Source organism: Patagioenas fasciata, chromosome 1, assembly GCF_037038585.1.
Source record: "Patagioenas fasciata isolate bPatFas1 chromosome 1, bPatFas1.hap1, whole genome shotgun sequence".
In the NCBI taxonomy this organism is placed as follows: domain Eukaryota; kingdom Metazoa; phylum Chordata; class Aves; order Columbiformes; family Columbidae; genus Patagioenas; species Patagioenas fasciata.
The window spans coordinates 176,243,636-176,266,110 of NC_092520.1; the positions used below are offsets into that span (position 1 = coordinate 176,243,636).

Genomic DNA, 22,475 nt, shown 5'->3' on the forward strand with positions numbered 1-22,475 from the left:
TCTTTTTTCTTTTTTTTCCCTTCCTCTTTTTTTTTTTTTTTCTTCCCCAACTTGTCTCAAGTTACACGCGGAAGTGCTGTTAAAGGGGAAACGGCAGAGGGAAAGGGATCCCCATCCTCTGGCCTTGGGGACACACAGTCTCGCAAGGGACCAGCTTTCCAGGGACGGTCCCCATGTGTGCATTAACCTCTGTCTTGCTCCCAGCCAGCGGCCTCCTGCCCTCTGCCCTTCCCAGCCCCGTCCTGCATCCAGCACCTTCTCCCCAGTGCTCCACCTTGTCTCTTGGACAAAACGAAGTGCAGAGAGATCTGAATTATCAGGCTGTATGTGACACCCCACTGCCACAGCAGGTCATGCACAGCCATTCTCCTCCAGACCCCCGCCAGCCCCCGCTGCCTGTGGGTGTCCTGTCTGGAGTGGTGCAGATCCCACTGCCCAGCCCCGGAGGAAAGAAAAGATCCTCCCAAAGACTGGCTTGAAACAAACTTTGCTGAAAATATTAATCTTGGATTCCTGCAAACGGATTACTAACAATGTAATATTAATATATGCTTTGCGTGGAATCAGTGCGTAGGTACTGCTGGTTTTATAGATTTAACTGAAAGGAACTTTGTAGTGATGGTTATAAAGTTTTAATGTATTCAGAAACAGCCCTGGGGGACCAGCCTGGCTGGTATAATCTTGTCCTTGCAGCTGCGGTTGCACAGGAAGGTCTCATGGCAGCAGCGAAGGGACCTCTGCGTTGAAACAGGGCCATTAGATATTCATTATCTAATCACTAATATAAAGCTGCTTTAATGCAACCAAATGGATGTTTTAATTTGTCACCTCATCCCTTAGCAAATCGCATCTGGCCATGGGTCTAATCTGGTTAATCAAGAGTTGTGTGACTTTGTCCTGTGGCTGGCTCTGCCTACCACCCTCCCTGTCCCCAGCTGTCACCCATGGCCATCTTCTCCACATCCCCCCTCTTTGACATGTCCTTATGGGCTCACTTGGAGTAAAATAGTTAATGGTTAAAGTGTAAAAATATTATTCCTGGTGCTTACTGAGAGGACTAACAAGTCTATTAGCATCACCGGATTCCTTTCTGAATACATTTGCATACATTTCCTCTCTGCCCATTAGGCTGGCTGCCGTGTTTTCCCTCTCTGCTGCTCCAGCACCTGCTGCACTGAGCTTTTCCAGCCGTGTTCCCGGGCTGGGCTGGAAAACACCCGCTCAGATCCACAAAACTGGGGAGGGCCCTGCCTGGCCCTGCCAGGGCATCGAGACAGAGGCGGGTGCGGTGGAAGCGGAGCAGGTTAGACTGAAGGAGAGCATCGGCAAAGGAGCAACGTGTTAGGGACTGGCTGAAAGTTGGTTTGCAGGCATTGGAGCGGAGCCGCTGGGGCTTTCAGCAGAGCCCTGCAAGGACATGCAGGTGAAAGCCAAGCCCCAGCCCTGGTGACCCAGCAGGTCCCTAGTGGCCCAGGTCCTTTCACAGGTGGGCAGAGAGAGGGCTGAGCCATGGAGCTGGATGGGAGGTTTTGGGGGAAGAAAGAGATTTATGGTCCTCTCTTGCAACAGATCCCCTCCCAAGCCCCTGGGGCACAACATCTGAGACACTTCGTTATCCTCTTGTCCTCTGCTCCTCTTTGCAGTTTCTTGCCCTGCCCAAGGGATGAAGCCTCCTGCAGAGGGATAACACTGTTGTGGGTGACAAATGTTTGCTCTCTTCATATTACACCTTCCCAAGAAGAGCTGATTGGCCTCGAGCCACATTGTTATCTCCTGCTGTGGCTCCAGGAGCCATCATGTGAGGTGACCATCAGAGGGACTTCATGGGAACAGCCCAGCTTATCCAGGTGTGACACAGGTAGTAGGGCAGGGGTCTCCCCATGCGATATCCCTGTGTGGCATGCGGGAGCGCCGTGGGAAAGCTGCTGGGAAGGTGAGGGCCACCCGGGCACTTAGAGAAGGAAAAAATGGCACGTGAGGTGGGAGCAAGTAAAAATAAACCTTTCCTCCTCCCTCCCTGCCACAACACGAAGCGCCTTGCACCGGGTGTCTCCCTGCCTCCCAAAATAATACTGGGCGCTGCCACCGCCCAGCTCGGTGATGCTCTCTCCATGCCTCCTGTTTCCATGGCGACCACAAGGAATGTCCTCAGGGTTACAGGGAGGCGCGCAAGCTGGGGTTTGGCATTTAAAATGGGAATTTGGGGTTCTTGTGTTTCTTTTTATTTTTTTTCCACCCCTTTAGTTCTATTTTTGGGTTTTGCTCTCTGCCTTCGCTGGGCCAGGTGGCAGCAGCTCTATGGAGGGCCCTTCCCCACCTCTGCCTGTTCTGCGATGGCATGAGGCAGGAGAAGAAGGTTTCCTTCTCGCTGAAGCATTTGTTTCCTACCACCAGGAAGGCTTCTGTGCTTTTTCCCCTGGGCTGTTGCTTGGAGTCCCCCTCTGTTTCTGCTGTAGGCCATATCTCAGGCCACTTCCAGTCTCCCTAAGAGGGTGGGCAGCCCCCAGGAATCATTCTGGAGAGGTCACAGAGTGGGAGGTGATTTGGCATCCCCAGAGGGGTCGAACCTCGTCAGCCACCTCTGCCCCTGTGACCAGGGCAGCTGGGCTGGGGCAGATCTGGAGCACTTGGGACAGAGAAAGGATGATGGGAGGAGGGTGGCAGAGGGAGCCTGACAGGTGCTAAGGAGTCCAAATTTGTGTTGTGTGGTTTAAACACCTGAAGTCAGACCTGCCCAGGACAGAAAGCGTTTGTGCTGCCTTAGCTGGTGTCACAGAAAAACTGGGATGGTGGTTGTGCTTGTCTTCATCCCCAGGCAGGAGAGGGGGCAGGTAGTGCTTGCTCACCCTTCAGAAACTCCTGCGTCCCCCTCCATTTGCCCCCGCATCTCTCTCCATCCATCTCTCCACCCCTCAATCCTTCTCTCTATCCCTCCATCCACCCATCCCTCCATCCACCCGTCTACTCCTCCATCCATCCCTCCAAACCATCCATCATTCATTCCTCCATCTCCCTTTCCCCCTTTTCCTCCATCCTCTATCCATCCCTCTACCCTTCCATCCCTCCATCCCTCTGCCTCCTCCATCCCCACAGCAGCATCGGGAAAGGTTGGCGGAGTGGGGCTATTTTTGGGAGCGTCTCCCTGGCAACGGCTGCCACCACCGTCTGTGGTGGCTTTTCCATAGGTGCTAAAATATTCCACGCTTCTTATTAAAGACGGTGCTGGTGGAGACGGGCGGGGGTGGTGATTGTGAGCCACCCCACTGCTGGGGCCAGTGGGCCTGGGGTGGCCAGGGCACGGCACCTCCGGGGCACAAGGACAGCGAGGGGCTGGTCGCATCCTTGGTGCAATGTCCCCATGTGCCTGACAATGGCCCTGGCTGTGCTTGCTGCCTCTTGGCCATGCTAGGGTGCTGTGCCATGCACAAGGTGCAGCTATTGATGTTCTTGAAGACCTTATTGCAGCCTTTCAGTACTTAAAAGGGGCCTATAAGAAAGATCGGGACAGACTTTTTAGCAGGGCCTGTTATGACCGCACAAGGGGTAATGGTTTTAAACTAAAGGAGGGGAGATTCAGGCTGGACATGAGGAAGAAACATTTTCCAGAGAGGGTGGTGAAACACTGGCACAGGTTGCCCAGAGAGGTGGTAGAAGCCCCATCCCTGGAGACATTCAAGGGCAGGCTGGACAGGGCTCTGAGCAACCTGATCTAGTTGAAGATGTCCCTGCTCACTGCAGGGGGTTGGACTGGATGAGCTTTGAAGGTCCCTTCCAACCCAAACTGTTCTATGATTCTATGTTTCTCTTGCTGCCCAGGTGGAGAGAAATACAGCAAGGTCTCGGGGGGCGCCGGCAATGAGGAGTGAAAGGCAGAGAGGGTGAAACCCAGCCTGAACCTGAGGGAGCTGCAGGGATGAGTGGGTGCCTGGTGGCTTCACCCACCTGGGGAAGGAGCAAGATGTCTCAGCAGCATCTTCATCCCTTTACCACATGGAGAGGAAAAGCCTGTTGTGGTGCCAGAGGGCAGCGATGCTCTATCATGGGGTGCCTGTGCAGCTCTCAGGTGGTGGCTCTTCGGATGTAGCCCCACAGGCACTGGGGATGGGGCTTTTGGGAAAGTAAGTCCCCTCCCTGAAGTTGGACAAGGTCCCTGTAGGGACAGCTGTAGAGCGGCTAGAAGGGAGCAGGCTGACCCTGCTCCATCTGAGCACCACAGCTCCCTGGGACCCCAGGCTGAGCGCTGGGTAGAGGCAAGCGCGGCTGTAGGCACAGCTTGGAGGGGGAGGGGGAAGCAGGAGCTTCTGGAAGGTGAGCAAGCACTACCTGCCCCCCCTCCTGCCTGGGGATGAAGACAAGCACAACCACCACCCCAGCATCCCCTGCTTAGGCACCCAGGGTAGAGGCAAACACGATTGGGCTGGGGCAAGCTGGCTGGTGCAGGAGGCTGCCACGCTCCCCACATGCAGCTGCTCATCAGTGCAGAGAGCTGCTAACAATACCCTCTGCCTCGCCCCGGGGTGGCTTTGCCAGGCAAGAGCAGATGGTCCTCACCATGGTGGTGTTTGCTGACACAGGTGAGAGACAGAGGTCCCTGCAGTGTATTGTGCAAGGGGGCATCCATGCGCCAGGGGATCTTGGGAGGAGTTTTGGCAGGGAGGGTCATGATTGCTGCAGGACTGGGACCCAGAGAGCACTCAAAGAGTGGGTTTTTTGCTCTTTTTTGACTTTCCAGCAGAGACCTTAATGCTGGAGATGGCAGATGAGACACTGAGATGGAAACCATGCCCGTGGACACCACTAGGCTGTTGCAGGGCTGTCCCTGGAAACCTGTGCCTACGGCTGCTGCCTGCAGGGTCAGGGCTCTCTTCAGCTTCCAGCTTCCCTCTGACACCAAAGGGGCATCTTCACTGCCACAGGGTCCCCTGGTCCCTTGCCTTGCCACGAAGAAGTGACCTCTTCAAAATCCCTGAGATGCTGCTGGCCACAGAGACCCAGGGAAGGTTTCCAGATCCAGGCTTCCCAGCCAGGTGGCTGTGCACCATCCTGGAGCCCTGACCGCTGGTCCCTCCTTACCCATGTCCCTTTCCGCATCCTTGCCTGTCCCAGCAGGACAGCCCCAGCGCTGCAGGGTGGGGAGGCCGGGCTGTGGATGTGGGGAGCTGATGCCCTGTAGCAAATGCTCTGCGAAAGCTGTGAGAGCCTGGTCCTTCTTCAGGGAGAGGTGTTAGCCCAGCACCCCAAATCCAGGTGGGAAAAAAACCCTGACAGTGGATATTTCAGCCTCTTGTGCCAGCCCAGTGAGAGGATTTGCCTCCCTGGGGCATCTGGTGGTCCCGCCGTCCCCTTTCTGCTGCTGATGGTTGCGCTCTCGTCTCCCCCACGGCAGCTCAGCAGCGGTGCCTCCGTGGCTCTGAGCTCACATGCGAGGATGGGCTAAAGTAGAGCGGAAAGCTGTTGGATCCTACCACAGAGTTACTGACTTCTCAGCTACAGACTGCATAGCAATCAGCGAGGGGGAGAGGCAGCTAGGGAAAGGGAGCGGAGTGCAAAGGGAGGAAGAGTGGAAGGGAGAGAAGGAGGGATTTGGGGACCAGGGCAGGGGGACAGCGAGGGGCACAGGCGAATAATGCCAAGGAAGGAGGGAGCCAGGCAGGATGGGGAGACCTGACCTCGTTGCTGAGCCGTGAAGGCACATCAGAGCTCTGTGGGATGGACACTCCCGGGAGCAAAAAATGCTGAGGAGAGGCAGAGGCAGGAGGAGAGCGCCGGCGTGGGCAGGGCAGAGTTAGGAGAGGAGCAGGTCGTGGTGGAGAAGTAGCTCCTCGGGTGTGTGTGTTGGGGGGGAAACCCAAGCCAGAGGCTGCAGAGAGACCTCCCCGATTCCAACGGTCCGGCTGAGGCGTTTCATGGTGAGATGGAGAAACCGGCCGCTTTACCCTTCCTCTGATGTTGGCTCGGCAGGACCGGAGCAGGCGGCAGCCCTCGGCAGGACCCGGGTAAGAGGCAGCGCTGGGTGCGCTGCTCCCCTCACCGGCATCAGATCGGAAGGGTTTATTTTTTTTCCTTAGGAAAATAATGTATTGTTTCATCTGTGCTCGCTCTGAGGAACAGCTATAAATATAACTTAGGGAGAGATGCGTGGCTTCATGTGAGCGTGCCAGTGAATAATAAAGTTGCCCGTGTGCATGGTGTCTGCACGCGCAGCTATTGCGGTGGCCATGGGCCGAGAGGCAGGGGTGGGCACCACCTATGAACCCCCCCAACTTCCCTCCCTTCCCCTCACTGCCCTGACTTCAGTCACTTTGCAGGTAACTTCTCAGTTTTTTAGCTCCCCATGTTTCCTTAGCACCTTCTCAGCTGGGGCTGGGTGTCACTCACCCTTCATTTCTCCTGCTCTGTGTGGTCCCAGCCAGTTCCCAGAGAAGAACAGAACTGGAGACCTGTTCTCCAAGCACTTGGGCACAACCAGGGCTGAAGCAACCATGTTGGTTCTACCCCTACCTATGGAGCTTTCAGGGCTCCAGAGCTACCCCCTCTCCCTTGCCTTCCACCTCTTCTAGCCCCAATGTGGCTGATCCTGCCAGTGGTGGCTGAACATCCCTCGGATAGGCATGGTGCAAAGGTTCTTCTGGGTACTGGATTTGGGGGAAGGAGCTCAGGAGGAAGTCATGAGCAAAATGCCAGAGGAACTTGTTCTTTGCTCCCTGTTGGCAAGGCCCCCAGGGGTCCCCACCGGGGCAGGAGCGGGCAGGTTTGCATGGTGGAGGCAGGTCACCTCGAACACCCTTGGTGACCTGCCTTCAGCCCTTGATGCCCTCCCTCCCAGGAAAATCAACTGGAGACAACCAAATCCCTCTGCCAAGAGCCTGTAGTCTCCCATCCCCACTGCCCAGCCCTGGCTCCATCTGTGGCAAAGTGAATGGCAGCTACAGGGCCTCTTCCTTCTCCCCTTCCTCCCTTCAAGGAGCGTGCTACCAAGGGCAGGTGGTGACAGTGCATGTGGGGGACGTGTGGCCGAGACAACATGGCTCCAAGTCTCCCCTCAACCACCGCTCCGTGCCCTCCTTGGCTTCTTGAGAGGAGGTGTTTGCTGAAGGTGGGAGGTGTGGAGAGGGACCCGGGGACTGGGGTCATCTGGAGCCCGGAAGAGGATGGGGGGGTGCATAGGGTGCACAACTTACCCAAGATATGGGGACATACCCCCTCTTCATTTGGCATCAGAAGTGGCAACCACAGATGCCTGAGTCACCCTGGCACATGCCCACCCCTGTTTGTAGCCACTGATAACAATAATAAGTCCCTGGGAATTACATCTCTTAGAAGGGAAATGAGAGCTGGTGGGGACAGGGGATGTTGAGGAAGAGGAGCGATGTTGAGGATGGCAATGGATGGACGGGATGAGCTGGAGAGGGCTGATCTGAAGGAAAGTCGGGCTTCCTCCGCTCCACCTTTCTCCTCTTCCATCTCTCGCCCTCCTCAGCTGCCAAGACTAAGTGCCACATCATTTGGTGCTGGCGAGGGACTGACAGTGGTCCGTGCCCCTTGCAGCCCCTCGCCATAGTTTGCAAGGAAAGCCAAAAAGCGAGAAGGTGGTCATGGGAGGATGGATTTAGCTGGCAGAACAGATCCCTGCTGGTCTCTTGGTTGCTCAGCCACCCTGAGCTCGGCCGCTGGCCGCCACCCCAGGAGCAGCTGTGTTTCTGGGGTGGTATCGCTGGTGGGATGGTCTCAGCAAGGGGGAGGAGGACACGGTGATGGACACCTGTGCCTGCCGCGTGCTGACATCAGTGCAGACGCAGAGCAGAGTGGTTAATGGCAATCTGCCCTCAGCAAGTTCCCTCTGTCCTGTCTCGTTATTGCGCTGGGCTGGCTTAACCCGGCAGCGCAGACGAGGATCAATAGATGGATGCTCGTGTCTTAGCGATCGATCCTGTACTCACAGGCGCGTGGCTCCCCAGCCTCCCGCTGGCGCGCATTTTTCTGTGAATGGCAAGGACCGAGAGGAGCTGTCTGCGCTTGTCTCGCAGCACTGCAGAGACACGTCGGGCTAAATTCGTGTTCCCCAATGGTGCTGCTTCTGTGCCCCTTGCTGGGGTGGAGAGGCCTCACACAGAGCCCATGGAGGCACCAGCACTGGTTTTCCTCCTCAAACAAGGTGGCTTTACCAGGCGTGGCCAGTCTTGAAGCCCCTTCTTGGGGGACATGCTCATCCTCCGGCAGTAGTGGGCTCAGGATGGTCAAGGGCTGCCTTTGAGCTGGGTCTCGCCTTCAGACCTCTCAGGCTTGTTCTTCAGTAGTCAAGGAGGTGTCATGGCCTGAGCAGATGAGGGTTGGGAGACGGCTGTAGCATGACCCTGTCCCAGCTGTCCCGGAGACCCATGCACCTCCGTGCCTGGCCTCTCGGGAGGCTGGTGGCAGGCAGCTTGCCTGCAGGGGTGGCTTTGACATTCACACATCTGTGCATGTGGGGAGGAGATGCCACCTGTGGCGGTCACCAGCCACAGTGGCATGGCAGCACCACTGCCGCTCTCAGCAGAGATGGGGGAGCGGAGAATGGAGGATGAGGTATCCTCCAGCCAGGGACTCCTGCTGCTGCTTTGCCCGCGCCTGCGCCAGCCCCTGCCACCATGGTGGCAGGCCTGCCCCTCGCAATCTGGACGGCTGCTTGATTTCTATGGCAACATTTCTCCAGAAATGCTTCAGAGGGAGCCCGGTGCTGTGTGAAAATGAGAGAGGCAGCGTCCTGCGCTCTGTCCCCTGTGAAAGGCTTGCAGAAAAGCCCCCACACACCTCTCCTGCCTCCCTCCTCGTCTCCTTCCCTTCCTCCTGCTCTGGTGAGCAGTGCCAGTGCTGGTGCAATGAGCTGTCAGCTTTGTCCCATCTGCCCCTCCACTGCATGTTTCCCTTCCTCTGCCTTCATCTTTGGTCCCCTCTCTCCTCTCGTCTGCTCCCTTTCTGCCCTGGGCCATGGCATTTGCTGGAGGCCTGCTTAGGCATCTGTGCAGTGCGGTCAGCCGAAAAGAGACTTATAGAAAGAGGATGTCAAAAGAGACTGTGCTATAGAGGAAGGTAAAGCAGCCCTATAGCCCCATGAGTGCTCTATAGACTGGCCCCACCAGCAGCATGGTGAGCACAGGGGCTGAAGGTACCAGGGATCCCAGAGGGTGGACAGGCAGGAGCTTCATCCCTCCAAAAAGCTCAATGGCATTATAAAGAGGTGGTGCCTGCTACAGGAATAGACCTAGCAGCCCCAGAAGTCCTCTGCTCTCCTGTCCTTGTCCCTTGTTCAAACAAGAAAGAGCCCCCTGTCCGGGTGGAGGTGAGCAGGCAGAAGCCACAGGCAGCACCCAGAGGCAGGTGAGCAGGTAGGGTGACAGGGGAGCATAGCAGCCCAGGTGGGCAGGACTAAAACAGCAACCTGTGATGGGGATATCGCTGGCCTAGCAGTGTGCAAACATGGCTGCCATGTCCCGCTTCGCACCACTCTCCCCCTGTGCTGGAGCCTGTCTGTGCTGGTGGCCTCCGCTGTGCTGGGGAGCCGGGGGACAGATGGGAGGAAGCAGGGACAGTCCTGCATACCACTGGTGTTGGGCAGCACTTAGGCTTGATATCTTTCAGGTGCATTTGTTTAACTGGTCCAAGCAAGCTGCAGTCAGCAGGCTTGCAGTTGAAATAGTCAATCCACTCTCTGCAGGAACTCAGTTTTGCAGCTTTCCCAGGATGGTCCCTCAGGTCTGTTGCTGGTGCTGACCAGGTGTGACTGAAAGGGGAGAAGCTGGGACCCCCTCAGGAGGCCGGTGGCTCTGCTGGGATCCTTGTTAGAATAGCAACAAGGGTTTTGGGGGACAATTTTTGTTTCCCTGTCGCTTATGGTTTCGTGCTGAGCATTCAGGCCAGGCGGGGAACTCAGCCCTCATGCAGCAGCGGGGCGCAGAGCTGCGGCTGTGGCCTCTCTCAGTTGGGGCTCAGTGCAGAGCAAGATTTGCACTGCCCATTGCTCACCCTTTGCTGCTGTTGCTGCTGTCACTATTGTTATCATCATTCAAAGCCCATTTGCAGGCGTTTTCCTTGCTGGGAGCTCTGCAGAGGCACCAGCAGACAGTCCCTGTCCTGTCGGGAGTGCAGTGGCAGCAGGCAGGTAGATGACACTGGCCATTCTTACCACCCTTTTCGTAAGTACCGATAACAACCCTCTTCCCCGACTAGCTAAAACCCATCAACAGGCCATGTGCAGGCAGTCCTGGCCAGGTTGGCATGGACTCAGGAGGGGCTTCATGCTGGAGAGGTGTGGAGACGCAGGGATACTGCTGGTGACAGCCTTTTGGCAGAGCTGACGCAGGGCAGGATGCTCAGTGAAGGGAGCTCCTGGAGTGGGGGGGTTAGGGGAGATGCCCATTTTGCTGATGTAGTCATGCTGGGAAGCTGGAGGAGGTGGCCTGAGCACACTGCAGACACCTAGGACATGGGGACCTTGGGGACACCCCAGCAGCTTTGTTTTTTCAGTTCTTGAGGGTTTTGCATCAACCCTTCAGGGTCTAGTCCACAGTTTTGGCAGGATGGCTGCCGGAGTGGACATCAGCCCCAGTGCTTCCTTGGAAGCAGGTGGGATGTGGTCTGCACACTGGGTGCCACAAAACCCAGCTTCTCTTTGGCCAAGAACACCACCCAAAGAAGGCCAGGGACCTTCTTCTGAGCATTTAATTTTCCCTGTGATGCTGGCCCCAAAGAATAACACCCACCTACCTCACTCAACAAGAAAAAGCAGGGACTCCTCCCCAGCCACTGCCCCAGCAGCATCCTCTCCTTATGCTCCTGCTTGGTCATCACCAACTCCTGCCTCTTGGCCCCCCAGCCCCATTTTGGCCAGATGAAAGTGGGTGGGCACCTGTGTCAGTCCCACCAGCCCCTTGTGGGGTTCCCCTGCTCTCGGTCGGGATCCCGGGGACCGGACAGCTGCTCTTGCAGAGTCGTAGCCCAGCCGGTGTGGCCGGAGCAGGGATTGCCGGGGCGGTGTGGGAGCTGGCAGGAGGTGATGCTGTCACCTTTCCGTGCCTCTTCCCGACTTTGTCATCCCGGGGACCTTTGTGTGGATCCCATTTTTATCTGTTTTTTCTCCCTTTCTGTCTTTCTCTCCTTCTCTCTTTGCTTTCTTCTCTCCCCCTCCCGTCAGTATGTGGGCTGATCACTGCTCAAACTTTTAATTCAGATGGTAATTGGAATAATAATACGGGCAGAATCCTTCTGGCTCCGTTGCTGCAGCTGGCTTCAGGGAGCTATGAATAGCTCTGAGTCACACACTGAGATGGTTTAACTTCAAATCATTTTGTTTTGTTTTCATATTACCCATCCCCAGGCTCCAGGGCTTCACCAGGGGAGGGGAAAAATCCCCCCCCTTCACCCCAAAATATAAACTGGACAGGGGCATGTTAATAAAATTACCTTTTGGCGAGAGAAACTGGTCAGCAGATCGCGCCTTGCGGGGCAGATGGGGACTGCTGGCACTTACTCGATCTATTTATAATTATTGAACGAAAAGGCAGAAGTGTGTATATAAAAATGGTATGGAGTTGATTACAGCTTCCTCCACTCACCTTCCATATGTCACTTGCCTTTTTAATATGGTAAAGCTCTCCTGCATGGTGACCAGGCCTTTGCTTGTGCTCGCACAGCACCCAGCACCCAGTGCCCAGCACCCTGCCCTGCTGGCACTGAGGATGGAGAGCTCGGCTGCTGCCTCTCGTGGACCATGGCACCGAGCCCCGGCATGAAGCTCAGGAGTATTCGTGAGGAAGAGGGTGCAAGATGGAGTTACGAAGAGGACAAACTGAATGTTGTGTGTCTGTAAGGCTCTGCAAAAAGCCAAAGGGGTTTGCTCTCTGCTGCGGGTGTTTCTACCCCGACTCTCCAAGAGGTGAAAAGACGTCTGCCATATTGCCACTGTGCCCGAGCTGACAGGATGGGTCTGTGGATGCTGTCCTCAAAACCAGAAGGTGCTACCCAGTTGATAAGAGGAATTAAGGCACGAGGTGCAGCAGAACCAGCAGCTGCGGTATTGACCACAGACAGGAGAGATGCATTTGCCAGACGACTCCAGATAAAGCGAAGACTAAGAGTGTAAAAATACCCTGGGATTTTTCCATCATCGTCGTTCGCGGTGTGCATTCCAGAGCACCAGATACGGTTGTTATAAAAAGAGAAGTGGGGGAGTGCTTCAGCGTGGACTTTTCTGTTCCGTTTCATGAGACTCTTCCACTGCAAATTTAAGGAAGGATTGTCAAATATGATCCACTCTGGCAGGGGCTGGAGAAAGCTTGGGATGTGCAAGGTGCTGCACCGTGTACTGGGATGGAGTGACGGAGGCATTGCACCAGCACCGCGTGCCCTGGTGTTATTATCAGCCTGCAGATCCCTTGGAGAGCGATGGCAGCAGCCTGGCCTCATGCTTCTGCTTGGGGTCAGAGCAGCACCAGGGTGGCAGTGTGGGCTGGTGTGATGGCTTGTGCTGTGGAGAGCAGTGTCACCCAGGCAGGATGACTACATATGGTGGTGGTGTCCCCAGTGTCACTCAATCTAGGGCACCGGAGGGGGAAAGTGTTTGGGAAGGAGGGAAGGGCAGCCGAGGCTGCAGGGCTGGAGGCTGCTGCTGGCCCCTGGAGACCCACCTGACTAACAGCATCAGCACTGCAAGACAGGGGCTGTAATGCCCATCCAGCAGCAGCTTTCTAAAGTGCTGGGGGGTTTCCTCAGGCCATGAAATATGTGGGTGTTCATGTATGCTGGGGACAGGAGGGATGGAGACACATCTCTCAGGACTGCAGCCTCCTGCTTAGCATCTCCTGGTGTGCCCCATGCTGCACCCACTGGTGAGGTTTCATCCCACTCCCCAAGAGCTGCTGCTGACCTTCCAGCTTCCCTCTCCACATCTACGTCCCAAGGGGCAGAGAAAGCTCCAAGAAAAGTCCTCGGGCATGTTCTGGCATTTGCACCTCTGGCCTCGGTCAGGCTTTCCTCCGCCTGCTCCTGTACAGAAGGCAGCTGCCTGTTCAGGATGGGAATGGCATCTCCTTTTGCTGGAGGCATCCCTGAGCCTTCCCTCTTCATCACATTGGCATTTCAGGTTTCCAAGAAGCAAAAAGACCCTTTCATGGATGTTTGCACAGAGTCTGCATAGGGCATGGGCTCCTGGTGCAGCCCCTGGCCTTGCTGAGCTCTCAGCACCCATTTTTCTGGCAGGGTTGTCAGTGATGGCCCTGGGCCACCAGCTGCTGAGAACGGATGGTGGCTACATCACTTCCTGGCACAGCATCTCCGGGGGGCTAATGCCAGCAGTCCCCAGCCCAGGGCTCCTCACCTGCCTGTCTGCCTTCTCCATGGCGGCACCGCGCGCTGCGGGGGTGTGTTGGGGTGGAAGTGGTAAGTGGGTTTATTTTTGTTTGTCTCTTGGCTCGTGCCGCTCCAAGTCTGTGGTGCCCGGTATTACGAACACTTCCCTGCGCCAGCTGGCATCAGGGGATGAATCAGATCGGCAGTAGCATGGCGTGGACCCCTCACTGGCCAGTTGGCTTGGGGCGATGCCTCTGAACAAAGCGCTGGTGATGTCTCTTACCTCTGCCCAGGCTGAGCCCTGGCACCAAAGTGCCAGTACCTTGGTTTTGCTGCTGGAGATGACTCAGTAGCCCGCATGGCAGGGTTGTCTCCTCCGGCCCACTCTGCCTGCATGGGGCCTGCAGCTCCCTGTCCCTCCTGCATGCTGGAGGTCTCAGGTGGCTTCATCAGCTCCTCTTTGCCCACTGGATCATCCCTGAATTGGGGCCAGCTCTGCTGTCATGAGGATCCAGTTTATCCTCCTGCTGCCAAAAAAACAGTTTTGCAGTTGATTGGTTCCTCTCCCCCCTGGTCATAACCTGACAGCAGGCAGTGAAGTCACACAATGACATCACAGACCTTGGTGACTCCTCCTCACAGCAAAGACACAGACATGCCTGGTCTCCCTCTCCATTCCCTCCTGAACATCCTGGTGATCTAAATGGAGTGATTTTGGTGACTCCCTTTTCCCCTACGAGCATCACTGAGGCTGCAGAAGTTGGCACACTGCTTGTCAGTGCCACCTGCCTGTGTGACCTGGGCTCCAGGAGGATAATTTGGATCCTCCTGCTTGCTGCAGCCCGAAGCATCCTGCAAAATGTCATGGCTGCTTGACAGCTCTGGGAAAATGGAGAGTGTCTGCCCAGAATCTCAAGGCTTGGAAGATGATGACAACAACGACGATAATGACGATGAATTCAGCTACCCCTGCCAGTCTGCACACCCTCCACCCCAGTGCGAGAGCAACAACAGCTCAGGTGAAAGTCAGTTAGAGGATCTGGGGGATCCCAACCCCTTTTCCGTAAATCCCAGGCACTCTTACATGGTGAAAGACGAAGAAGTGAAAAATAGAATATATGCCAAGAAGTTGGCTGAGCATGCACAGGAGCTTGAGAAGGAAGCTCAGGAGTTTCAGGAACCACTTCACAAAGACACGGAAAATCTTATTAGCTTCTCTAAAGATGAGGACCACAGCTGGACCTACCACCTTCCTGTGCATCAAAGGTCGCATGTTCTCCGAACTGCCAGTGTGGCATCATGTGGCTCCTATGACTCTTTCCAGTGTGGTGGGGGTAAGCACTCGGGGATGGACGCCTTTGCCCCATGGGGACGTGCCAGTGACCCTTACCTAGGGTACCCAGAGCGCACCAGGTCAGCAGATCCACACATGCTGCATGAGGAGGCCATCGGGGACAGAGAGTTCTCATCCCTGCAGCTGACCCATGATGTGCTTAGGGAGGAGAACACCATGCTCAGGAGGGTGGTCAGGAGCATGCAGAACTCCTTGGAGACCCAGGCATGCATGATGCAGAAGCTGGAGAAGCGGCTACAGGTCACCCTGGACAAAGAGAGGAGGGAAGCCCAAGAGCTACAGTCCTTTGTCGAGCAGAAGGAGTGGAGCCTCCATGTAATGTCCCAGCGGGCCCTGGAGGCAGAACACAATGTGGAGAAACTGAAACAAGAGATCTTTATTCTCCAGGAAGAGCTGGAGAGCTGCAAGATGGAAAACGAAAACCTGAGAGCGGGCCAAATGACTGACCTGGGGGCTATGAAGGGCAACATAGACTTCGCCTTGCAGAGCCTCCACAAGATAATAACTGGTGCAAACTGGTCCATCAGACAGCTCACCTCTGGAGCAGAGTCCCTGCATTTTGTTGCTGAGGTCCTTAAATCTACTGGGAAAATTTCCGAACTTGAAGCAGAAACAGAGCTATGAGCTGAATTTGGTGTGGGTCCTACAGAAGAGTGTACGGACTGAAACCACTGGTCTTTCACTACAGCCTCTACTAAAACCATTTGCTCTCATGTGCTGCAATATGTGTGTTCAAATGGTTATGCTTTATTATCCATGGCAATACCTTTCGTGGGATTAAGTACAAATTGTAGATAGTGATGTAGTTTTAGCTGCTGGTGCTCTATTCTGGCAGGGTGGAGGCAGCAACAAATGTCTGTCAGGCTCTGAGCTGCAAGGTTCAGCTGTGGTGGGCTCTGCATCTTGCCACCATAATTATCAGAGGACTGGAACACCTCACCTATGTGAACAGGCTGAGAGAGTTGGGGGTTGTTCAGCCTGGAGAAGAGAAGGCTCCAGGGAGACCTTATTGTGGCCTTCCAGCACTTAAAAGGGGCCTGTAAGAAAGATCGGGACAGACTTTTTAGCAGCGCCTGTTGTGATAGTACAAGGGGTCATGGCTTTAAACTAAAGGAGGGGAGATTCAGGCTGGACATGAAGGAAGAATTTTTTTCCAGTGAGGGTGGTGAGACACTGGCACAGGTTGCCCAGAGAGGTGGTAGATGCCCCATCCCTGGAGACGTTCAAGGCCAGGTTGGATGCGTCTCTGAGCAACCTGATCTAGTTGAAGATGTCCCTGCTCATTGCAGGGGCTTGGACTAGATGGGCTTTGAAGGTCCCTTCCAACCCAAACTATCCTATGATTTCCTTAGCTGTACCAGCCAGAATCAGAAGTGAACACAGCCCTTGCAGTACCTGCATTTCATCTGCTTCCTTTGCTCCTTCTCGGTGAGCTGGGGAAAGCAAGAGCAGAGATCTGGGTGCTGTAGACACGGTTCCAGTGGGCAGAAGCTCCTTAGGTCTTCCTTCCTCTGCTTTTGGAGCTGGCCACCACCTGGGCCAGAAATCTGAAGTCTCTGGCAATTGTGAACCTGTTCCTGCAGCTGGCGTGGTAGTGGTGGTCTGAAACATTTAGGAAGCTGTGAAGTATCCATGTGTGAGCTGTGGCAGTGCCTTTCTCCAGTATCAGTGTCTGTGCTGGATACGGATGAGCTGGCTGGAGAGGCTTTTCCTCTCCTGTTTGGAGCTGATATAGAAGGGTATACCCAAGTTGCCTGCCTTTGTCACCTCCTAAAAACCTGTGGGACTCTGCATACCAAACTTATCACATAATCACTGAAGATACATCTTAGCTTTATCCTAGTGGGACCACCTGTGGGCATGAAGTGACCTTTCGTCATCATCTGGTCATCCTTCAACATTTATTTAGGTTATTGACTGCATTTACCTCTATACAGTGAATTGTGGACTATGAGATTGCTGTTTTCTCCTGGTGCCATGATATCCCTGGCCTGAACAACCACGTTTATGTTGTCACAGGGCTTAAACTGCCTCAGTAACCTTGGTCTCTGGAGGAGAGACTACTGGTTAATCTTCAGCCCAGATATGACAACAGCAGCGCTTGCACATCAGAGATGATGTCTGGATACCCTTACTTGCTGCCTTCTAGTCTGTGCTTCTAACTGGGGAAGGCTGGTGGTCACCCTGAGCCACACGAAGCTCCATTCTGCAACACTGATGACGAGAGAAGAATGGTTCTCACCATCTTTTCTCTCCCTGACAACATCACTTGCTGTTGCTCTCTGCTGTCTGTGCATGACCACTCACAAGCAGCTCTAAACCTTGGATTTGACCCAGAAATCCTTGATTTTTTCCCAGATATGGCAATCACTGGTTGCTCATAGGTGAGACTGGGAGGCAGCAAACTTGCTGGCTGTGTGTGTGTCCTGTGCTCTGCACTGGCTGCTGTAATCCACAGGCTACAGTGCAGGATTAGCATGGGTGTACAAAGCCTTTCCTAATCTGTGAGTCATTACCCCTCACTGCATTTCACTTCCCAGCAGCTCTGGGCAGGCGGGATAGGGTGTCTCTTGAGTCTTCCATTTCTCCGTTCTTCACCTGGGGAGGACCAGGTCAGGACATAACATCTGGACATCCTGCCCAGGACTCTGCTGCTGAGCTGCTCCTTGGATGCTCCACACAGGACACGTCGCAAGGTTTGTTTGCTCTAACTGGCTTCTCCTTGGCTACCCCTGAGTCCTTCCTTTCCATCAGTCCTCCTTTTTGGCTCTATCCTTCACTTCTCTTTGAAACAGGGGGGGATGTTCTATTTATTTCCCTCCTGGAAATAAATCCCGTCTGGGTGAGGCTGGGCTGATAGGGATCCCTGAGGGCTGCCATGCATGTTTGTGCTCCATTAGTCCTTGGGTGCAAGGTATTTAGCCTGGCTGAGCTCTCGTCCTATTGTAAGCTATGATATTAATACAATAGCTCAGGGCAAGGGCCCCGCAAGCTGCTCAGTCGTTGTGTCCTTGATCTGGAGAGTGGTGACCAGTCGGCTCTGCATCTCTCCCAGATGTAGATGCCAGGGAGTGTGGGGGCTGCGGACTGTGCAACCCAGTCTTTGTCCATCAGCTCCTCACCTGCCCAAGGCAGGCTGTGACACAGTGGCCCATGGGCACGGTGAGATCCCTCCTGAGCAAATGGCTAGGAGCCCTGCACCCCCGCTCCAGGACTGGGATGGCTGTTTCAAGTGAGGCTCTGACTGCGTTTTGCTTCATCCTTCTCTGCAAGGTGCATGCTCAGGAGCAATCGTGATGGCAGCGCGGGTCCCAGCTCACCAGAGGTGAAACCCAGAGCCGCCTGGTCCCATGTGAGTGCTGCTGCATGAGATCCACCGCTCCCTGACACCTGATGATACAGAGAGCCATGGGCAGCATCCGTGTCAACCGGTGAGTGACCCCCTTCTCAATGATGGCTGCTGCCCCAATTCTCCTCATGTGGCCCCTCAGGCCCTACCTTCACCTTGCCTCTTGGTATATTCTTCTCAAATTATCTGCCAGGGGCTTTCCTGCTTCAAGGATTGACTCCTCTCTGCTTCTCCAATCCAAGACACAACATACATGGGGCAGTGATCAGAGAAGGAGTGCTGCAGAGGAGAAGCAAAGCCCTGTGTGGTGCTGGACCAGAAATTCTTGCATAGAAGCACTGTTTCAGAACCAAAACTATTCAAGCAGTACTGCAGAGGCCCCCTGTCCCCAGGAGTCCCCAGGAGTCACAACTCCAGCCATGTGTGCTTCCCCTACTCCTTTTTCCCATGAGAGGAGGACAAGGGACATGGAGGCCATGCTGGAGGGCTCCAGCTGACCTGTCAACACTATGAGGTGGGAGGGAAGTACTGCCAGCCCAACAGGCCCTGGGAAGCCAGAGCTCGGTGGTCATGAGGGCAGAGTGGTCTTGGTGGGTCTGTGCATTCCCTTGATTTCCTCAGCGGTCAGAGCATCTTCTGCCATCATGTCTTCAAGGAGTATCTGCATCTGTAGACCCAGCAGCACATAAGGGGCAGCAGTGGTGCCACCTGGCAGGGGGGGGACCCAGAGGGGCAAATGTCTCCCAGAAAACGTTGGGGGGAGTTTCTCCCAGGAAAATCTGCCAGCATTTTGGCTGTTGATCTCCAAATTACACCTTTGGCTTCGGCTGCAGGATGCTGGGAGCCACACATGTTGCTGTGGCAACAGAATTGTCCTGAGCGCAGGAAGTGTATAAACATTGTCACCGATGCACCATGAAATCACTGAGGAAGGCAGAGGAGAAAATAGAAACTCCCAGCCTTGTATCATGTCAGGGCTAAAATGTGGCCAGACCACGGGTGCTTGCTTCCAGCCTTCCCAGCTGTCCCATCTGCCATCGGTTTTGAAGCCTTGGGTCCCTCCTCACCACAAAAACTGGAAGGAAGCACAGTGCTACAAGCTTCTCCTGCTTTGCTGCCCTGTTAGGACTTAGCTAAATACAACCTCCTGGCAGCAAGACTCAACAGATGTCACAGCTGAGCTTCACCAATTCAGTCAGGGTGCAAATAACCACGGAAACACGTGGTTGTGGTATTTGGCAGCATGGTACTGTAGCCCTGTGAGCCACCCACATGTCTCCCACCCTCGCTGTCTCAGTGGTTGCTGTTATTCTTCATGTATTTCTGCTGGAAATGCCTGTTTCTTCTCTTGCAGGTACAGCATCGTCTCGACCGAAGAGGATGGACACAAGGTCTCTGCGCTGGGCAGCATGAACGGGCACAGCCGGAATGGGAAGGGTCATGCCCCCCGGCGGAAGCACCGCAACCGCTTTGTGAAGAAGAATGGCCAGTGCAATGTCTACTTTGCCAACCTGAGCAACAAGTCTCAGCGCTACATGGCCGACATCTTCACTACCTGTGTGGACACGCGCTGGCGGTACATGCTGATGATCTTCTCTGCCACCTTCCTGGTCTCCTGGCTCTTCTTTGGCTTCCTCTTCTGGTGCATCGCTTTCTTCCATGGTGACCTCAATGCACCAGCAGTGGCAGGTGGTCCTTCTCTCCTCAAGCCCTGCATCATGCACGTGAACAGCTTCCTAGGGGCTTTTCTTTTCTCAGTGGAGACACAAACAACCATTGGGTATGGCTTCCGCTGCGTGACCGAGGAGTGCCCGCTGGCTATCATGGCAGTTGTGGTCCAGTCCATCGTGGGCTGTGTTATTGACTCCTTCATGATTGGCACCATCATGGCCAAGATGGCGAGGCCCAAGAAGCGGGCCCAGACCCTTCTCTTTAGTCACCATGCAGTCATCTCTGTGCGGGATGGCAAACTGTGCCTGATGTGGCGGGTGGGCAACCTGAGGAGGAGCCACATCGTAGAGGCCCATGTCCGAGCCCAGCTCATCAAGCCCTATATGACAGAGGAAGGGGAATACCTCCCCCTGGACCAGCGGGACCTAAATGTGGGCTACGACGTGGGCCTTGATCGTATATTTTTGGTCTCACCCATTATTATTGTTCATGAGATTGATGAGGAGAGCCCGCTCTATGGGATTGGCAAGGAGGAGCTGGAGACGGAGAACTTTGAGATTGTTGTTATCCTGGAAGGGATGGTGGAAGCCACAGCCATGACTACACAGGCACGAAGCTCTTACCTCGCTAGTGAAATCCTTTGGGGTCATCGTTTTGAACCAGTTGTGTTTGAGGAGAAGAACCACTACAAAGTGGATTATTCGCGCTTTCACAAGACCTATGAGGTAGCTGGCACACCTTGCTGCTCAGCCAGGGAGCTGCAAGAAAGCAAGATGACTATCTTACCTTCTCCCCCACCTCCCAGTGCCTTCTGCTATGAGAATGAGCTGGCTCTTGTCAGTCAAGATGAAGATGAAGATGATGATGAAGTGGGTGTGGTGTTGGGGGGTAACACCAAGGAGGAGGGAGGTGTCATCCAGATGATGGATTTTGGAAGCCACCTGGACCTAGAGCGGATCCAGGCAACTCTGCCCCTAGACACAATCTCATACCGCAGGGAGTCGGCCATCTAACTCCTTCAGCCTCCCCGTTCCACACCTGTCGCCCACCGTCTCCTCCTCTGTTCTGCACCCGTATGTAGCTGGATAAGCCCCTTGCCCACCAAAAAAATGCCTCCTGTGACTGCCTCTCAGCCCCTGAGTAAATCAAAGCCTGGAGCTGCTCTGATATATTCAATTTTCCATGAAGTCATGCTGCCTGGAAGAGGAGTGAGTATACACGACTCTTCCAGTGTGCACAGCTTGTGCTGGGATCCCTCTCCTGCCCAGAGACAGGAGGGCAGCACGCCTGGTTTCTCATCTCTGGAGAGGTGACAGGAGTCTGTCCCCGCAACAGACAGACCAGGACCTGCAGCAAGGGTTTCTTCTGCTGAGACGACAGCAGACTTTCTGTTCCCTCTTGACGTGGGTAGGCCCTATGGCTGTTGAGAGTCATGACCATCACTAGGAGAGCCATGATATCTAAGCACTGACAGATGAGGATGGATGGGAGAGTTTAGGACTCCTGGGGAGTGGGGAAGGATCTCAAGGGAGGGGTTTACTTGCATGTTTATTGCTTATTGCACATGACTCTCTCTTTGTATATAAAACAGAATGAGAACTGAAATCCATATTCTTCCACTGCAAAATGCCAAGCCAGGAGACACGGACACTCTACAGAGCCTGCTCTGCACTCTCCTTGGCTTTTGGCATCTGTCACCTCCAGAAGCAGCTTGGCTCCACAGACTCAGACCCGGTTCTCCCTGTCCTCTTGAAAAACACATCCTGCTCCTCTCCTGAGACACCTGGCAGAGGAGGCAGGGCCCTGTGCTCGCACACCCGGACTGCTCCCCGGCACAGCATGGCCGGGATGACAGACAAGTGACCTGACTGGACAGCAGACCCTTGACTTGCTCCTTTCACCTCCTCCGTTCTTCTCCCTGTAAAACTGAATTTGTAACTATTTATTTTTAATAAAGTCTAATATCCCAGGGGGAGGTTTGGAAGCAAAGGAGAGACCCCAAGGCTGCAGCCTGGTATAGAGACTGGTGAGAGTTATTAGTGCTGGTGTCTGCTGTTTGTATGGTGTTGGTGCCTGGAAGCTCCACCATGAAGGTTCCCCTTTTCTGGGCCTCCCTGGTAAAGACCTACAATAAGAGGCTCAGAGAATTTGCTTGGGGAGAAGATCATACAAAATGCATGGAGAGAGGGAAGCACTTGCGTTAAAAATACCAGTAGGATTGGTCAAACAATCCTGCTGGCTTTGGAGATGAGACTTTTGCCCAGGTTGGGATTACAGATATGCTTGATGAAGAAACAGAGATGTGCAAGACACTGCTTTACATGTAAGGCTCAAAAAAACCCCCAAACCTCTTTTTTTTTTTTTTTTTTTTTTGCTAGAGGCAAGTGAGAACTAGGGGAAATGAGGGAAAACGTCAGCCAGAACTAGATGTGTAACATCCTTTCCTGTCATGTCACAAAAGATGTGAAAATCTGGTGAGCCTTTTTCTTTAGGAGCAGCAGAATCACTCCTTCAAAACTGTAGATGATCTGAGGACAGAAAGACAAACAGGTAGCTTGGGAAGCTGCTTGGGGTACGCTGTGGTTATGCTCTGGGGGAATGGCAGACGAAACGATCTCTCACCCAACCCATGATCTACAAAGCAGAAAAACAGCATCTCAATGTCAATTTGGAATTGGTTCAAGAAGCAAGGGGAAAGGGGGAAGAAGCAGAAGGGGAAGGAAGGAAATAGCAGGAGTGAGAGGAAGAAGCAGGCACAGCAGGCAAGCTGAGGAGGAG

At 54.4% G+C, this 22,475-nt stretch overlaps 2 protein-coding genes across 2 annotated transcripts; both read left to right on the top strand.

Moving 5' to 3' along the window:
* Window positions 1–5,633: 5,633 nt before the first annotated feature.
* KCNJ4 (potassium inwardly rectifying channel subfamily J member 4) lies at window positions 5,634–21,660 on the top strand. Its single transcript, XM_065841413.2, has 4 exons — window positions 5,634–5,996; window positions 17,221–17,373; window positions 17,951–18,108; window positions 19,381–21,660. Exons 3-4 carry the CDS (start codon window positions 18,071–18,073, stop codon window positions 20,708–20,710), a joined length of 1,368 nt encoding a protein of 455 aa, XP_065697485.1. The 5' UTR covers window positions 5,634–5,996; window positions 17,221–17,373; window positions 17,951–18,070; the 3' UTR covers window positions 20,711–21,660.
* On the top strand, window positions 14,116–15,301 carry LOC136101234 (endosome-associated-trafficking regulator 1-like). The gene has a single exon (XM_065837192.2). The coding sequence runs from the start codon at window positions 14,183–14,185 to the stop codon at window positions 15,299–15,301; it is 1,119 nt and encodes a 372-aa protein (XP_065693264.1). The 5' UTR covers window positions 14,116–14,182.
* Window positions 21,661–22,475: the final 815 nt, after the last annotated feature.

Excerpts from the sequence above, each read along its gene's own strand:
- KCNJ4 (XM_065841413.2), top strand. The coding sequence starts at position 18,071 with ATGATACAGAGAGCCATGGGCAGCATCCGTGTCAACCG. Across the intron at positions 18,109-19,380 it reads GGCAGCATCCGTGTCAACCG|GTACAGCATCGTCTCGACCG; the intron begins GTGAGTGACCCC and ends CTTCTCTTGCAG.
- LOC136101234 (XM_065837192.2), top strand. The coding sequence starts at position 14,183 with ATGTCATGGCTGCTTGACAGCTCTGGGAAAATGGAGAGTGTCTGCCCA.